Raw genomic sequence first — 18,958 nt, 5'->3', positions numbered from 1 at the left:
CACACTCAAAACATGACAACAACCAACAAATAAAAGAAATTGACTTAGATAGAAAGCAATAGCTTCACATTCATTCTTGAGCTACTTCTTTTTATTTGAATTTGACTCATGACATTCTTTATCTGACAAGGAATTAAAATCATCACTAGTATTAAATTCATCCAACACGGACTTTGGATATCCCACTAACATCTGCGGTTTTTTTGCCATGCCTGAAAAACATGGAGTTTCCTGATGATAGTAGAATAAGATGTGTGCTTGTTGCTCAAGAACATATTCCTTATTAACCATTGTTACCTAACAAAAACCAAAGAGACAACACAATATCAGCGTACACAAAATCCCCTACCGAAATATAATCATAACTTAGCAAAGAAGTCTAAAATATGTTCTTAATTAATAAACTTTGTATTTGGAAATTTTGTTTCTTTAGATTTAAAAAAGACTATGTTGTACAACACTTCTATCTATTTATCCAGGAAATTATATCATAGCATATGTCACATAGTAGCAATCTATAGTACCTAAAGTAAAAAGACAAATTTGCTCAAGAAAATAGATTTAGAAAAGATATTTGAAAACTATAAGTTTGTCATCAAAGCTTTACTTAATTTAACAACAAACTAGTTGGAATTTGAAAATCAAAATCATTCATAGGAAATGAATAGGACAATGGCCAAAGTCAATATTCATACAAATAAATCTAGAGTCGCTATTTCCATTGCAGATAACTGAAATTTGGGCAGTGGTCTAACAATTAGAGCTTATTTTATGGGAAAACTTTTCAATACCATTATTGTTTTTCCACGATCTATTGTGTCTCTAGATCCAGATTAGATAGCTTGCCATTCTCAAGTTCTACCTTTCAAGTATTGATTTCTGGCTCACCCTTTAAAACACAATTCTACCACTCCATTTTATTTTGTTTTGTCAAGAGAATTGGCAGGACCTTCCCATCCTCTATTTTACATAATCAATAATCATCCAACAATGATATAAAGAATAATACATACACAACAAAGGCCAAAGATGTTCTTATTGTATACCTATGTTCTAGGACTCATCTGACCTTACTAGTGCAAAGAGCTCACCCTGAAAAAATAACATCCATGTGGAATTTAGAAAAAAAAATTAAATCAAGCTCCAAGTAAACCAATCAAAATATGAACATCCTTTTAATCAATAAAATCTTTGACTTAAAATAAAAGTGGCCTAGAATTGAATGTTATATCAACCATGTCAAGTAACTAACATTGGAATACAATCCATGCATATTGGATTAGTGAAATAACTAATCTGGTAAAGCTCAAAAACAGTTGACTTAAAGCTAAGAAACGCAAATAAATGACTTAGAACTAAGACATGAGGTTGCCCTTTCAACCTTGTCATTAAATAACTCTTCTTTATGTCACTTACCATTAACCTTTTTTTGATACCAGGTGGCAGTGGTATTGTAACATTAACCTCTGATAGTCTGTTTCCACAACTACTTCTCAAGATCCATTCCATTACCAGCATTTGGGGCTAGATAAGATACATGCAAAAACCATCAACATGAAAATCAAATCTACATCCTTGTAAAAAATGGGAGGAAAAAAATATCCACAAATTGAAACAGACTATAGGATACCTCATTCCTGCAACATGATTATCTTGTCATGAACAAAAAAATAAATAAATCAAGAGAAATGTAATTTTTGCCACATTTTGACAATGCAATCTTTTGCATATTCTATGAACAATTGATGAAAAAAGTTAGCTAAAGCTTTTCAACATCAAGATTATAGTAAAACATAAAGGAACCGCTCCAACACATATATAATCCTAAACATAAGTATCTATACATATAAGTATTTATTGAGGACATTGTATTTTGTGAAAATATGGAAGTCAAATCTTTGAAATAACACAATTTATGATACCACTGCCTTATGAAGTTCACTCATTCGAGTATTTATGAAGTCCATTCAAGAATTTATTCAAAGTTCAAAGTTCAAACAAGTAACATGTAGCCTAAAAAAACTCAGATTTGAAAAGGGGATAACGCAAAGATGTAGAGTATATATCTCACATTTATATATCCTAATTTCTAGACATTGAAATGACACTTTTTAGCATACTATTGTGAATTCAGTCCAAAATGCTAGAAAAAAATATTGATGGTTATTTTGCTAATATAGAAATTTTATACATGCATTTATTTAAACAGTTAGCTTGCAATGTGAAACATATCTAAGGATGCACACAATACATTGCATCTTTATCACCGGTGTGTGAACTTGAGACAACGAAGTCCACATTAACAGTTTTCCTACAATATGCACTAGCAGAATAAGTGAACAATAGTATTGTAGGTATGTGTTATGAATATATGTATTGCAGGCCAATAAGAGTATGGTTGGAACATTCATGTCCAACGCTTCTAATTTTTCCTATAATTTTCACTGGTCTAATAGGTGAACAATAGAACTGTAGATGTGCATTCTGTATCACTTACCTAAATCCAACACCTTCAGCATAGAAATTTCAAAGAATATGTCCCGAAACGGTAGGTAATTTGCAAAATGAAAGAGTTGGCTTGATTGTTTTTGGAGAAGACTAGATTCTTACATTTTTCAATGTAAATTCATGAAACTTTTCCAAGCTTAGATGGAACAAAAAGGAACCAAGCTAGAAGGTTATTTAAAGAATCCTTACTTAGCTAGGGTAAAATGTTAGCCCTTTTTTGTCAATAAACATAAATGTAAAAACTTTAATAAATTAAGTGAAGAGACTGTAGAAATGTTCTTATCAAACCACTAACAAAAATAAAGCTAAGAAATATTGCTTTGTAGAAGAGATATTCATGGTCAAATTAACAAGAAAGTGACCTTTTAGCATAGTTAATGCACTAGTGCTCATGTTGTAGTGTCCCAGGGCATGCTAGGGACTACAGGGAGTGCTCATGTACATCTAGAGAAGAGGTGGGGAGACATCGAGTTATAGTCAGGAGGACTACAAGCGATGAGGGGCAAATACTTGAGGTACCCAACCTCTTAGATTATACCTTGCTATGAGAACCCCAAAGAGAGAGTAGCAAGACAGGCGGATGTGGTTAGAGATGGATGCAGATGAAGCAGTAGAGAGTGCTACAGTGCAGGAGTTCTCGGGCAGTGTGAGGCTAGCAGGTTGAAATAGTGCGAGCCCTAGTTGTGGTCACAAAGGAGCCCTAGCTGCAGTCATGAAGGGAGACCTAAACGCAATCTTGAAGGATCTCTAGCCACAATCGAAAAGGAAGCCTTAGCAACAGTAAAAGGAAACCCTGACCACAGTCAAAAGGAGGCTTAGCCACAATAAGGGAGAAGCCTAAGACGCAGTCTAGAGAGAGGCCTAAGATGCATTCAAGAGTGGCATAAAGATGCAATTAAGAGAGGCTAGATACGCAACAAAAGGAAGGCTCTTATCCACAACAAAGGAGGCCTTAATCCGTAGCAAGAGGGAGGCCCTTATCAGCCATCAAGAAGAAGCATATAGCTGCAGTCACGGAAGGTCTGAAGCAGCACTCAGAGAGGCCCTAGACACAATCAAAGGGAGTCCCTAACCATTGCAAGAAGGATCCATAAGACAACAAGAAAGAAGCCCCAGAAGCAACGTGGAAGTCTTATGTTATGTTGTAGGTACAACGTGTGAAAGAGAGGTTGTTTTGAGTGTTGTTCTTGGGTGCTCTTGTAGGGAGAAGGGTCGAAGTTTGAAGTTTAAGATCATAGCAAGAAGACGCATTCAACGTGGGTTAAATAGGGTTGTTCTGTAGCTATTCTAGGAAGACTGAAGGGTTGAAAAGAGGTCGAGTATCTTGCTTGAAGCTTCAACTAAAGGATGACTTAGCTTAATAATGTTCATGATGGCTTTTTACAATCATATACTTATGAGTGAACCCAACTCTTATTATTGGGACTTATCCTAGTGTCCTAATAGGTGGGATATAAAGGACAAATACGATCTCCCTTTCTCCATTACATTCCTCCCACCTTGAAAATCAAAAGGGGACATAATGAATTTCATATACACATACTTAATAGATATATATTACCAATCTCTTACCATCTACTAGTTGCGCCTGCTTGAGCTAGGCTCAAGAAATTAGTTAATCCAGAGCATGCATATCCCTACTTATTCTCCACATGCCTTTGGGTGGATCTCTCTATCCCTGTAGTGCCAGTAAAAGGGATTGGGTATGGTAAGGGCTGCTAGCTAGTTTTTGAACCTTTGTATTTACATCTATTTTCGTCTGGCCTTACCCTACTCTCATCTCTATGTATTCTCAAATTAAGCCAACTACACAATCGAAAACTTTGTTCTTGTGTGGTATCTCAAAATACTTTTCAAACATAAAATTACAACATGCTGTCACAAGGAGACTAATCATGGTTTAACATATCAAACTTGACAGCTTACATTAACAATTTCCTTTTATGTGATGCCAGACTTCTACCCAAGTCTTGGAACCATGCCTAAAGGGGTGTACTACATGACCAGGGGTTTGCATTTCCAGTAAACTTAATTATAAATAATTATGAGAACAAGATAACACTGTTTATATACCAGATTGCTTAAATTAAAGATTAGCTTCCTTTATGAATTACAGTGCACCGATAGAAACATAGATAGTTTCCAACAAAAAGCACCCAAAAAAGCAGAAAAAGTCATAGGAGACACTTATTTCGCTTATGCGGTGCTTGTCTTTGAAGACCTCCACCACCATCATCACTTCCAAATTCATCCACCTGCACCTCAAGAGTTGCAGGTACCACTCTGCCCCTGTTTCTTGAAATCTCTCTGATATGAGTCTCTGCAGCCTTCTCAGAACAAGGAATCATAAGTGGATTGGTTATGTGAGGCATAAACTCCTCACCACTTTCAACAGCTTCCATCATCAACTTCCGGTCTTTAAAATCAAACTGCAAAACAAATTGGCTATAAGAAGCTTCTCCAGATGCCATTTTTGTAGCTCTGGGAGAATTTTTGGGGACAACAAAATGTTTTCTATTTTCATCAACATTTATTTCATCTCTACCATCCTTTACTAGAAATGATAATGAAAATATGTTTTCTACTTCCTAGGAAAATGATATTTTATTTAGAACCAAATTATCTAATCTGGCTTGCTTCTATTTTCACAAAATGTTAAATATTCTTGCCATATTCTTGTCTGTTTCTGATTTTTCATCTGCTGGGGACTCTTTCATTGCTTCAGGTCGAGTTCTTTCTATCAGCTTAGTCTGTTTTCTTTGTACTATAGCTTTCCTTTGCTTGGGTTCATTATCCATTGGTCCAAATATAGTGCAAATTCCTGCCACATGCTGGAAAATAGAAGTAGCTAAAAGTGCAATATTTCTCCATGATATTTGTGTTTGATCGTTATTTCCCTCCAAAGACCTGCTTCCATATGCCTGGTCACTATATTTTCTATCACTACTAATAAAATCAATTGGAGTATCACCATCATTGTTTTGTGATCTATTAACAGTAGAGAGGAGTGTGGATGTGAGATGAAAGAGTGTATCAGCATTTGTAACTTGCTCACGAGGTCTCTAAACAAACTTGTGCAAGCTTTCCACTTTGCTAATTATAGCCTCAAATTTTATAGATTCTGCTTTTAAAATATTTCTCTCTCCTCTACAATCAAAGTCTTGAGGAGATGATAATGGTACCTTAATATATAGTGTTGCACCATGCTCTGATTATTACCACTTCATGTAGTAGCATCTTCTTTCTCTCTCAGGGGCTTACTGTGGCCTTGTTGTGATCATTTTACCCCATGAGAGGAATCTTCCAGTGTCTGAATCAATGGTTCTTCCTCTTTAACTCTAGCTTGGGTACCAAGTCTTCTACCCATCCTTTCTATCACTTGCTTTTGGAGTTGATAGAAATGAAAATATTCAACCAAAGCTGGAAGGAAGGGCTTGAAATTGAGATTTCTGATTGAAGAACTACATTGAAATGGAAAGAGAGCAAGAAAAGATTTTCGTGTTGCATTGGGATGAGGGAGGGCAGGGAGTTGTGATTTCCCCTACCCTGAGAAGTCTGGTTTGTAATAGAAGAGGGATGAAGGCCCACTATAGTGGATATAAAGTCCCATGACATATGCATTGTCGAATGAAATGCGTAGGTGTAGTGTGCCAATTAAGTGTGAGGATTGGGAGAAGTGACACATGTGGGAGAGTGGCCATATTATTGAAGAATTGTTTACATTGAGGAAGGACACCATTTGAATGTGGTAAGAATTTCATTTCTAACGTGGAGAGTTTCCAACACCACTTTCTCATCTACATGAGGGAGCTTAAAATTTTTATATCTTTGTCTTAGTCCCATGGTGAATATATTAGTGTGAGGATCCACTATTTCATGATCCATATGTTGGATGCTTTGCTAAACTTGAGCTTTATAAGGAAATCTCTTTAGATATCTAGAATGTCTCAGAAATTTATTTGAACAATTATTGTCTTGCAACAATGTTTATTGATGATAAATTGCTTGGTAATGTACACATGCATAGAAGAGTGTGACTGATGGCATGGATACTCAGCCTTTTGGGTCGAAATGGCCACGTCTAAAGATAATATTTGGAATATCCTTTGAGCCTTTCTTTGATATGGCATCTAAGAATTTGGAGTGAAGACATTAAGGAACTCTATATTTTGACATATTCCAGTTGAATTTCCAAACATGCAAGTGAAACTAAAACCAGGGGTTATATAAGTAATAGCCCCAGTGTATGGGAAATCCAGGATTTTAGAGGAATATTTCCACATTTAATATTAATTGGATGAGGATGAATATTTCTGTTACACTATGTGTTGTTATTGATATGTTTGGACATTTTGGGTGGACACTTGGCCCATATTCAAGAACATCCAATAATGTTCGAGTCCAAGACAGATTTAAAGAGATCATTTATCAAATTAGTTGTCCAACTATGAAAGACAATCAAGTTTTGGAAGAGATACATCGTAGTACTATCAAATCATATTGTGGACCATGTTAGAAAATAGACCAAAAAGGTTTTCTAAATGTCTGCTAAAATTTGACATTTAGCATTGTCTTAGGATTTCCTTATCAACTTTCATGGAGGCAAAAAGTGACAGGAGAAACTTGCACAATAATGGCGGCCACTAGAATGAGAAACACAATGACTTATCAAAACTGAATCTATTGCTATGATGACACATGGGAAGATACTTATTACTCTCAATGTGGTTGTACATGAAAAATAGTTTTTGCCTTTAAGTATAGTTGATGTATCTTAATGTAGTGGTTGTTTCCCTACTGCAATAAAACAAATATATATCCATATCAAGGTGAAAGAATAACACCAGTATACCTTCGAATGATATGGGCTATGTGTTATGCTCAACAGATAGGAAATTCTCTATCAGTCATAGTGCGATGAAGCATTGGGTTTGGGTTTCCGTGCCCGTGTTGTCAAAGTATATCGATGCAAGTGATGAAAAAACATATGTTCAATTCCCTGGAACATATCTTATTTTCATTACTTGTCTAGGATGAATCCACGACCATAGTTGAGAAACATAATCAAAAGAAAATAAATATGTATTTTATTTAAACAAATGCAGCATGAGTAGAAAACATATGCACTAAATTACAAAATGCGAAAGTCAAAGTTCTGTATAAAAGTTTTAAATTAAAAAAATTTCAAACAATTGATAGGAAGTTTAACGAATGCAACTGCTTAGCACTCATCCAATGGCCACTAGAGGAGGGTCGAAGCCATCCATCAATATGAAGAGATCTATAAAAGCAAACAAGAACTTTCAAGAAGGGATCCCTGATTTTTCATACTCAAATGTTGCCCGATTATTGAGCAAGGGCCTAACGAGTTAGTGAGGGTTTCCCTTTTGTTTTTGTTTCAATCTATTTTCATGCTTAGATTTTTGCTAATATGATGTCATTGGTGGACCTTAATATACGTCGCTGCACCATACTTTGATTGTTACCATTGCATGCCGTAGCATCTTCATTCTCTCTCGGGGGCTTACTATGGCCTTGTTTTGATCCTTTTACCCCACGAGAGGAATCTTACAGTGTCTAACTCAATGTTTCTTCCTCTTTAACTCTACCCCAGTTGCCAAGCTTTCTACCCATCCCTTCTATCATCCCTTCTATCACCTGCTTTTGGAGTTGAGAGCAATACATAAATTCAACCAAAGCTAGAAGGAAGGGCTTGAAATCTATGTTACTAGAAACTAGAAAGGGGAAATGAAATGAGAAACGACAACGAGATGAGAAACGAAGTTTGGAGATTTCACATTAAATAGAAAAACAAGACAAATATGAAACATACAACCAAACATTTGTTTCACATTCAAGAAATGAGGAGAGTGAAAAAACAAGAAAAATATGAAACATAAAACCAAGCATTCACCATTAACATTCTCAAATACTATGGTTCATAGGTAGTTGCTCATAGCCATTCTTGAATACCCATGTTTGATCCTCTAGGCTCGCAAATACAATAGTGAAGAAACACTTGGCACCGAATTCAAGTTTGATTTAGCCTTTGCATTTTCTGGATGAGTACATGATCCCACATACATTGTATATTTTCTTGGATGTGACATGAGTGGACCTCAAATTTGGAATCTATTGCATCATTTTCCACATAGTTATTGGGTTATTGTTTTCCTGGTTGGGTAACAAGATGGTGGAGCTTGAGTTGATCTCCATTGGACATGGAACCAAAAATAGAGGGTTGTCTTGAACTATTGCCACTTGCAGAACCATAAATACTACATGTGAATAGAGCCAAAAATAGAGGGATGTCTTGAACTATTGCCACTTGCATAACCATAAATACTACAACATGTGTTTGAAGACAAAATCTAAAGAGAAAACTTTCAAAAATTTATCTTTAATCCATTATAATAGAAAACTAATCTTTATAATAATAAAAATAATATATTTTAAAAGTATAGTTGAACTAGATATTAAATTGCTAGTTTGTGAGGAAAAAAAATTAACTAAATTATTTAACTACTAATTTATAAAAATATATATAAAATATCTATACACATTACTAATTTATAAAAAAGATTTGATCCCTTTAGGGTGTTGGTATATCTGAAATTAAGATGGATCTAGGCTAGTATATATTATTTACCATAATTATTGTTAAAGTGTATAATGGCTATCTCATATTTGTATTTGCATTGATTAAATGATTATTATATGTAGTCATGTTTTATATTAATTATTTTAATGCATCATGGATGTCTTCTCCACGAAGAGCACAACACAGGGGTAGACTTCCTATCAAAGGAGGCAGCGCATAGGGAGGATGACAATTGGTTAACACAAGAAGAGAAGGACGGTGCTTTCTGTTATCTCAAAATCAGGCCCTGGAAGGCTGCTGACCAGGAAGACTTCAAGTAACTATTTCAGACCTACTTTAGGTTGAGGCTTAGCCTCCTCAACCTGAGAGGGCTCTCTCTAAATGGGTTAATGATTTTTACTTAAGATAAGATGGCTAACTCTTTGTGATATATCTGTGATAAATATGGATGCTGGAAAAACATTAAACAAGTTTCCATTGGGCCTATGGAGTCAACAACACCTCAGTAAACAATGATACTGCCTTTACATAGAAGTCAGGGCATTCAGCATTTGAGTATTCAGAATATAACACATATGGAACCACAGCTCATAAATGCATACAGGAAATCAGAGCACAATTAGTGAATTCTGAGTGATTATACATCTATGCAACTGTAAAAGACATTAAGGAAAGGATAAAATCACACATTCTGAACATAGAAATCCTTCATGAATCCTGAGAAGTAAAGCAGCCCAATTATATTACTGAAACCCTGTCTTTACATAAGCCAAAACAATGCTCTGTTATAAAATTTCCCAACCCCTATTACCTTGCTGTTTCAGCGATATATAGAGCTCTTATTCTAACTGATCGAGATTCCTCCTCAAGCATGAGGGGAATTCGAAAACTATTTCTAATGACACCTATTAACCCTTTAACTAACTAATAAATACAACTGATTACTAATTGACAGCTCTGGAATCCTAAAACAATTAGGATTCTAACTCTACTAGATCTTCTAGACATCTAAATCAAATGGGACTCTAATTCCATAACAGTCTTGGTCTATAATCATCCTCGTTCTTTGACATCTGGTTCCCTTCTGGCGGTGGCTGTGATGGACCTTTAATGCTTCATGTTGCTCTTCAATATCACATGTTTTCCAATGCCCTGAAACATAGGAAACTACCCCTGTTTGTCGGTCCTTGGTTTGCCTCAAAATATTTGAATCCAAAGAGGCATGCCTTTATCCTTTAATTACCAAAAATAGAGCAAACTGCCACGTCCTTGATGTGCTGTCCACCGTTTTCATGTACCTGTGTGATGACAAAACCTTTCAAAAAGATTTGCCGCTTTGTCAATCATAATTGATCAACTGGATTGTAATATGCAGCTACAGCAGTTTCGTAGCGCGCTACGAAACTGCTGTGTAATTTCAAAATGACTCCCAACTCGAAGGTACTCAGATATGTTATTGAAATAGCCCTGGAGATAAGAGTCTCTTGGAAGAACCACTTGTTGCTCTAAACCTGGTTGAAGCCTTGTAGTTAATGCAATGCTTGCAAAAGTAAAACCACTGAACACCAATAGGACTGCAACTTTCACTGCTGGTATGCTTAGTACAGGTGCATGGATATTCTTCATGTACTGCACCAAAAGGCCAGGTTTTTGGTGCCTCCTGCCCAAATTATCATGTTCAAGTTCAGTTGTTGATGGACTAACTCTAATGCAAGGAAAGCAATCAACTCTGTTTCCTTCTGTTCTTATCAAATCAAATGTCATAAGAGAAACAAATGCAGTCACTTGCAGTAGGAAGTTCACTAACACCGCAAGAGCTGCAAACATCGAGAACACTCGACACGCAGGCATAGGGATGAAACTTCCAACTGCAAATGCCACAACCTCTGAAAGGGTGGAATGTGTTATAGATGGCCCCACTTCAGCAAGTGTGTTTCCCACTCGTTCTTCCAAGGCCAATTCGACTGGCTGGCGTTTAAGTGCATGCACTAAGATGCAGATATTGTCAACTCCCACCGCAAGCACTAGAAATGGAATAACTTCAACAATAATTAAAGTGGACTTCACTCCAAGTGCCCTGAATAGCCCAATAGATCCAAGTACCGAAAGGAAAACAACAAGAACCCCTGACAAACCAAGTAACACCTTCGATGAAACATAAAGAGGTGAAAAGTGTGGTGAAATATCACCCAGTGTCATTGATATGTAGGCAAACATGAAAATGTAGCTGATCAATATGGCTACAACATCAGCAGTGCTCTCCCTCTTAAGTTCTTCCTGCACAGAACTTTCTGCAGAAAATGCAAGAGTAAGATTGTGCAACTTTGCCATTGGAATAAGCTCTTCTTTCACTACATGAATGAAAGAATTCTCCCATGCTAAAGCTTTTCCATTTTCATGTCCTGTCTTGTCCACAACATTATTAACAGGATATGTGATAACAAATGCAGTAGCCTATGAATAGTTGCTTCCCTTGTAACCCCCTAATATTGTGCTTGGGTCAACAGGAGCATGATATGAACTCAAGCATGGCTCCGAAGATGTGTAATGCTCAAAGCAAAACAACGCATGTGAAGACCCTTCATAATCATCAAATAGTTCTGGTTTCATTTTATAGTATTGTAAAACAATTTGACCTGCACACTCCTTACCAACCGGCTTCATACAGATATCCTTTAGAGATACCAATGATCCAGAGTAGTTTCCTTGAATTCTATCCAGCTTTTTCTGCATTTCAAATAATAACTTGATGTTCTTCTCTGTCACAATACTTGGAGCTGGATTATCTTCTGAAAGAGGAATAGTAGCCAAGATAAGCTGTTCTATTCTATAGAAAGGAGACAAGTGGGTGTCAAAGAACTCTTTTTCTTCTGCTGCCTTGCTTCCGAGACCAACCCACAGCTTTTCAGGCCTTGTTTCCACTTCTAAATGGAGTAACCCCATACACAACAACAGAACAACTGCAATCGAGATTCCCAAAACAAGACTTGGATGTGTAGCAACAAACACTCCATGACTCCTATAGAATTTAGAGATATAATATTGGATGAATGGAAAACGTGTTCCCTTTTTTGGCATAGTCACCTCTTGATATATCGCTGCGCCCTGAATTAGATCCTGGTCTTGCTTACTCATACCATTGGACATCACCATGCCATGAGCCTGAACCAAGCCTTTCAGACTCATAACCCCTGCTATCACCACGCCGGGAACCTGAGACTGCACATGGCCTCTCAGAATCATAACGAGTAACATTACCACGCTTAGAATGAAAGTCCACCCTTTCAGAACCATATCCTCTATTAACATCAACATGACCAGAGTTGGACCGTGGTCTCTCAGAGTCATTTCCTTCATAAAAATCACCAAACCCTGGACAAGGGCCTGAGCAATCAACATCAGAGCCTACAGTAAATCCACGTCCCGGACGAAAACCTGACTTGTTGACATGATGACCTCCAGGAAAATCAACAGACCCTGACCGAGAACCAAGTCTGTCAAGCCCTGGTCCTCTAGCATCTAAACGATCAGAGCCTGTGGGCATTCCCCCATGTCTCTCAAATTCAAACCCATGAGAAATATCCCTATCCCTCGAGCTGTAAGGTTGCTCACCATCATATTCTCTCATCATTTCTCCACTCACAAGTGATGAATGTGGCCTTTCCAAGTTATACCCTCTGGAAATTTCTACTCGTTCTGATCCAAGCACCCCTTTCCCTGAGTAGTCAGAACGCCCGGATCGAGAACTAGGCCTGTCAACTTGTTTCTGTGGGAAGCGAACCTTATCATCGAGGGCTAAAGTTAACTCTTGCAACTTTCTCTCCTTCTGGGTGAGCTGGGATCATAAGTTATTTAAGTGCTCTGTATCTGATATCCAACCGGTTCCTGTGGGTAGTCGTGCATATAATGAGATCCACCATATGTTTGTGATCTCGAGGGAGCATCGCTGTGTAACTTATCATCGGCAAAAGTTCTCATCTTGTATAACTGAATCTTTTGATTGATGCCAGCAAGCAACTTTCCATTAAATGCATTCAGATAGTAAACAGAACCCTTTGTCTCCTTCTCAGCAACAACTGCAACATGTGCCAATACAACGACACCTAATGATCTAAAACACAGCGGATTCTGATAAGTATGACAGCTGGGTGAGATTTGCTATGGATCAGCACAAAATCACTTAGACCGTGTTTCGCTACGAAATCACCAGAAACATGTTGCGCTGCGAAAACACTTAAAACTGACTTATGCGCTACGAAATCGCCTAAAGAGCTTTGTAGCGCATAATAACCTTTGAACAAAGTTGACACATGGAAATTGTGTAAATTATGAGACCAGTGAAGAATGAGGATGCATAGTGGACTCCTTAGACTCTAAGGCAAACAAAAACTCAAAGCTAGACTAGTACTGATTTTTTTTTTTTTACCATCAAACTAATGTGAGCGGTTTTGAGATTAGAATTCTTGAGTGATAACAGTGGCTCCACTTGGGATAGTGTGCTCCTGTAGTACACTAAGGACTCGTATGTCCAGTGCCTTATCCATTTATGACAAACAAAAATTTGCTTGAAAAACATCCCTTTCCAGTGTCTTGGGCCTTCACCTCGGGCTTAAGCTTGATGATCACTGTAGGAGAAAGAAATCTACCACTACTGAAAAAAATTGCTCAGTCAACCTTGAGCTTATTTGCATTTACCTACCTACCTACCCTAACAATTTCAACTTCTTTCTCCTCAATCAATGTGAAATTTCCAATGTAGCCAATCCTCTGTTTTATCTGATATTAGAGACTCTTGACTGCATCCGACCTCAAAATAACCATGGTAGTGAGATGACCACATCAACTCATAATATACTTGATCTTCATAATGCAAATGAAAATGAAAGACCGGAGTGCAGAACTTGTCCATATATTCACTTATAGGGTCAAAGAATACATGGTTATGTTGATGATCATCATAACATTCTACATCTTTAGACAACTGATTCTCAACCACACAAGATTCTTTTGATATGCTATCGAACTGCTTTTCTGAAGGCTGCCTACAAACAATGTAATTTTCCTCTTTCTTATGATCATTTATTGTTGTAAGCTGCTGAGAAGTTTGACATAAAAAACCAACCCTTTCCTCTGCCTGAGGGTCGTAAAAGCTATCTTCCACTTCTTCTTGTTGTGTATAATCATTTTTATCTTCATTATGATTCGAAGACTGAGAATATTGCTGCATCTCTTCATTCATATCAAAGGATAAAACATGGTTTTCACAAGTAAACCCCTGCTGCTCTTCATGGTGCGTTTCATGGGATGTTATACTTTCTTCTTGGTGCTGGAATGCATTGTTATGAAGAGCCTCTAAAATTTCTTCATCCATAAATTCATCATCATCATAACAATCCTCCAAGTACTGAATAAGATTTAAAGAATGCCTACAGCAATCTTTAAGCAGCAATAAGGAAGGATAACATTCTTTATACATCTCATAGAATTCATCATGAAAACTAGCAAGCGAATATATTGAACCATTTTCCAAACTTTTATACCAAGACCATGCTTTTCCTTCTAAAGTGGTCATAAACATCTTCATGAGACAATCTTCAGGGAAATGAACCTTAAGACTGCGTACATGCATATGGAATCTAACCAAATGAAGAGCAACATCGTCTTTCTTTTCATCTTTGAATATTGGAAGATCCTCTAACCAATCAACCTTTGGCATAGGATTTGGAAAACCAGGGATATGAGACCGATTCATAGGAGCATACCTGGCATTCATTCTTGCAGTGGAATTCATCTTGAAACTTCATCAAGTTACTGATCTTCTAGCAGTGGAGTCACCTTCCAATTCCTTATTCGATGTGTGGAGTCGCCAAGGTAGTTTTGCAGCCTCAAAAAGATGTCTGAGCTCCTGATACCTTCAGAAGTTCAACCATTGATTTCGGGAATGAATAATCTTTAGACTCCCGGCAGACGCACCAAAATGTTATCTCAAAATCAGACCCTGGAAGGCTGCTGACCAGGAAGACTTCAAGTAACTATTTCAGACCTACTTTAGGTTGAGGCTTAGCCTCCTCAACCTGAGAGGGCTCTCTCTAAATGGGTTAATGATTTTTACTTAAGATAAGATGGCTAACTCTTTGTGATATATCTGTGATAAATATGGATGCTGGAAAAACATTAAACAAGTTTCCATTGGGCCTATGGAGTCAACAAAACCTCAGTAAACAATGATACTGCCTTTACATAGAAGTCAGGGCATTCAGCATTTGAGTATTCAGAATATAACACATATGGAACCACAGCTCATAAATGCATACAGGAAATCAGAGCACAATTAGTGAATTCTGAGTGATTATACATCTATGCAACTGTAAAAGACATTAAGGAAAGGATAAAATCACACATTCTGAACATAGAAATCCTTCATGAATCCTGAGAAGTAAAGCAGCCCAATTATATTACTGAAACTCTGTCTTTACATAAGCCAAAACAATGCTCTGTTATAAAATTTCCCAACCCCTATTACCTTGTTGTTTCAGCTATATATAGAGCTCTTATTCTAACTGATCGAGATTCCTCCTCAAGCATGAGGGGAATTCGAAAACTATTTCTAATGACACCTATTAACCCTTTAACTAACTAATAAATACAACTGATTACTAATTGACAGCTCTGGAATCCTAAAACAATTAGGATTCTAACTCTACTAGATCTTCTAGACATCTAAATCAAATGGGACTCTAATTCCATAACAGTCTTGGTCTATAATCATCCTCGTTCTTTGACATCTGGTTCCCTTCTGGCGGTGGCTGTGATGGACCTTTAATGCTTCATGTTGCTCTTCAATATAACATGTTTTCCAATGCCCTGAAACATAGGAAACTACCGCTGTTTGTCGGTCCTTGGTTTGCCTCAAAATATTCAAATCCAAAGAGGCATGCCTTTATCCTTTAATTACCCAAAATAGAGCAGACTACCACGTCCTTGATGTCCTGTCCACCGTTTTCATGTACCTGTGTGATGACAAAACCTTTCAAAAAGATTTACCGCTTTGTCAATCATAATTGATCAACTGGATTGTAATATGCAGCTACAGCAGTTTCGTAGCGCTCTACGAAACTGCTGTGTAATTTCAAAATGACTCCCAACTCGAAGGTACTCGATATGTTATTGAAATAGCCCTGGAGATAAGAGTCTCTTGGAAGAACCACTTGTTGCTCTAAACCTGGTTGAAGCCTTGTAGTTAATGCAATGCTTGCAAAAGTAAAACCACTGAACAACAATAGGACTGCAACTTTCACTGCTTGTATGCTTAGTACAGGTGCATGGATATTCTTCATGTATTGCACCAAAAGGCCAGGTTTTTGGTGCCTCCTGCCCAAATTATCATGTTCAAGTTCAGTTGTTGATGGACTAACTCTAATGCAAGGAAAGCAATCAACTCTGTTTCCTTCTGTTCTTATCAAATCAAATGTCATAAGAGAAACAAATGCAGTCACTTGCAGTAGGAAGTTCACTAACACCGCAAGAGCTGCAAACATCGAGAACACTCGACACGCAGGCATAGGGATGAAACTTCCAACTTCAAATGCCACAACCTCTGAAAGGGTAGAAAGTGTTATAGATGGCCCCACTTCAGCAAGTGTGTTTCCCACTCGTTCTTCCAAGGCCAATTCGACTGGCTGGCGTTTAAGTGCATGCACTAAGATGCAGATATTGTCAACTCCCACTGCAAGCACTAGAAATGGAATAACTTCAACAATAATTAAAGTGGACTTCACTCCAAGTGCACTGAATAGCCCAATAGATCCAAGTACCGAAAGGACAACAACAAGAACCCCTGACAAACCAAGTAACACCTTTGATGAAACATAAAGATGTGAAAAGTGTGGTGAAATATCACCCAGTGTCACTGATATGTAGGCAAACATGACAATGTAGCTGATCAATATGGTTACAACATCAGCAGTGCTCTCCCTCTTAAGTTCTTCCTGCACAGAACTTTCTGCAGAAAATGCAAGAGTAAGATTGTGCAACTTTGCCATTGGAATAAGCTCTTCTTTCACTAAATGAATGAAAGAATTCTCCCATGCTAAAGCTTTTCCATTTTCATGTCCTGTCTTGTCCACAGCATTATTAACAGGATATGTGATAACAAATGCAGTAGCCTGTGAATAGTTGCTTCCCTTGTAACCCCCTAATATTGTGCTTGGGTCAACAGGAGCATGATATGAACTCAAGCATGGCTCCGAAGATGTGTAATGCTCAAAGAAAAACAACGCATGTGAAGACCCTTCATAATCATCAAACAATTCTGGTTTCATTTTATAGTATTGTAAAACAGTTTGACCTGCACACTCCTTACCAACCGGCTTCATACATATATCCTTTAGAGATACCAATGATCCAGAGTAGTTTCCTTGAATTCTATCCACCTTTTTCTGCATTTCAAATAATAACTTGATGTTCTTCTCTGTCACAATACTTGGAGCTGGATTATCTTCTGAAAGAGGAATAGTAGCCAAGATAAGCTGTTCTATTCTATAGAAAGGAGACAAGTGGGTGTCAAAGAACTCTTTTTCTTCTGCTGCCTTGCTTCCGAGACCAACCCACAGCTTTTCAGGCCTTGTTTCCACTTCTAAATGGAGTAACCCCATACACAACAACAGAACAACTGCAATCGAGATTCCCAAAACAAGACTTGGATGTGTAGCAACAAACACTCCATGACTCCTATAGAATTTAGAGATATAATATTGGATGAATGGAAAACGTGTTCCCTTTTTTGGCATAGTCACCTCTTGATATATCGCTGCGCCCTGAATTAGATCCTGGTCTTGCTTACTCATACCATTGGACATCACCATGCCATGAGCCTGAACCAAGCCTTTCAGACTCATAACCCCTGCTATCACCACGCCGGGAACCTGAGACTGCACATGGCCTCTCAGAATCATAACGAGTAACATTACCACGCTTAGAATGAAAGTCCACCCTTTCAGAACCATATCCTCTATTAACATCAACATGACCAGAGTTGGACCGTGGTCTCTCAGAGTCATTTCCTTCATAAAAATCACCAAACCCTGGACAAGGGCCTGAGCAATCAACATCAGAGCCTACAGTAAATCCACGTCCCGGACGAAAACCTGACTTGTTGACATGATGACCTCCAGGAAAATCAACAGACCCTGACCGAGAACCAAGTCTGTCAAGCCCTGGTCCTCTAGCATCTAAACGATCAGAGCCTGTGGGCATTCCCCCATGTCTCTCAAATTCAAACCCATGAGAAATATCCCTATCCCTCGAGCTGTAAGGTTGCTCACCATCATATTCTCTCATCATTTCTCCACTCACAAGTGATGAATGTGGCCTTTCCAAGTTATACCCTCTGGAAATTTCTACTCGTTCTGATCCAAGCACCCCTTTCCCTGAGTAGTCAGAACGCCCGGATCGAGAACTAGGCCTGTCAACTTGTTTCTGTGGGAAGCGAACCTTATCATCGAGGGCTAAAGTTAACTCTTGCAACTTTCTCTCCTTCTGGGTGAGCTGGGATCATAAGTTATTTAAGTGCTCTGTATCTGATATCCAACTGGTTCCTGTGGGTAGTCGTGCATATAATGAGATCCACCATATGTTTGTGATCTCGAGGGAGCATCGCTGTATAACTTATCATCGGCAAAAGTTCTCATCTTGTATAACTGAATCTTTTGATTGATGCCAGCAAGCAACTTTCCATTAAATGCATTCAGATAGTAAACAGAACCCTTTGTCTCCTTCTCAGCAACAACTGCAACATGTGCCAATACAACGACACCTAATTATCTAAAACACAGCGGATTCTGATAAGTA

At 37.8% G+C, this 18,958-nt stretch overlaps 1 protein-coding gene and 1 pseudogene across 1 annotated transcript; both read right to left on the bottom strand.

Moving 5' to 3' along the window:
- Positions 1-5,153: 5,153 nt before the first annotated feature.
- Positions 5,154-12,187, bottom strand: LOC149225089 (uncharacterized; annotated as a pseudogene).
- Positions 12,188-12,236: 49 nt separating this feature from the next.
- On the bottom strand, positions 12,237-17,898 carry LOC149225088 (uncharacterized). The gene is made up of 2 exons (XM_089388352.1): positions 16,201-17,898; positions 12,237-12,944 (listed from the first exon to the last, which is right to left on the bottom strand). The coding sequence occupies exons 1-2, from the start codon at positions 17,896-17,898 to the stop codon at positions 12,237-12,239; spliced, it is 2,406 nt and encodes an 801-aa protein (XP_089244478.1).
- Positions 17,899-18,958: the final 1,060 nt, after the last annotated feature.

Source organism: Pinus tabuliformis, chromosome Q, assembly GCF_031772625.1.
Source record: "Pinus tabuliformis cultivar Carrire ecotype Pingquan chromosome Q, CPIR1, whole genome shotgun sequence".
NCBI lineage: Eukaryota > Viridiplantae > Streptophyta > Pinopsida > Pinales > Pinaceae > Pinus > Pinus tabuliformis.
Note: the sequence above shows the minus strand (reverse complement) of the source record. Positions and strands in the feature narration are given on the sequence as shown.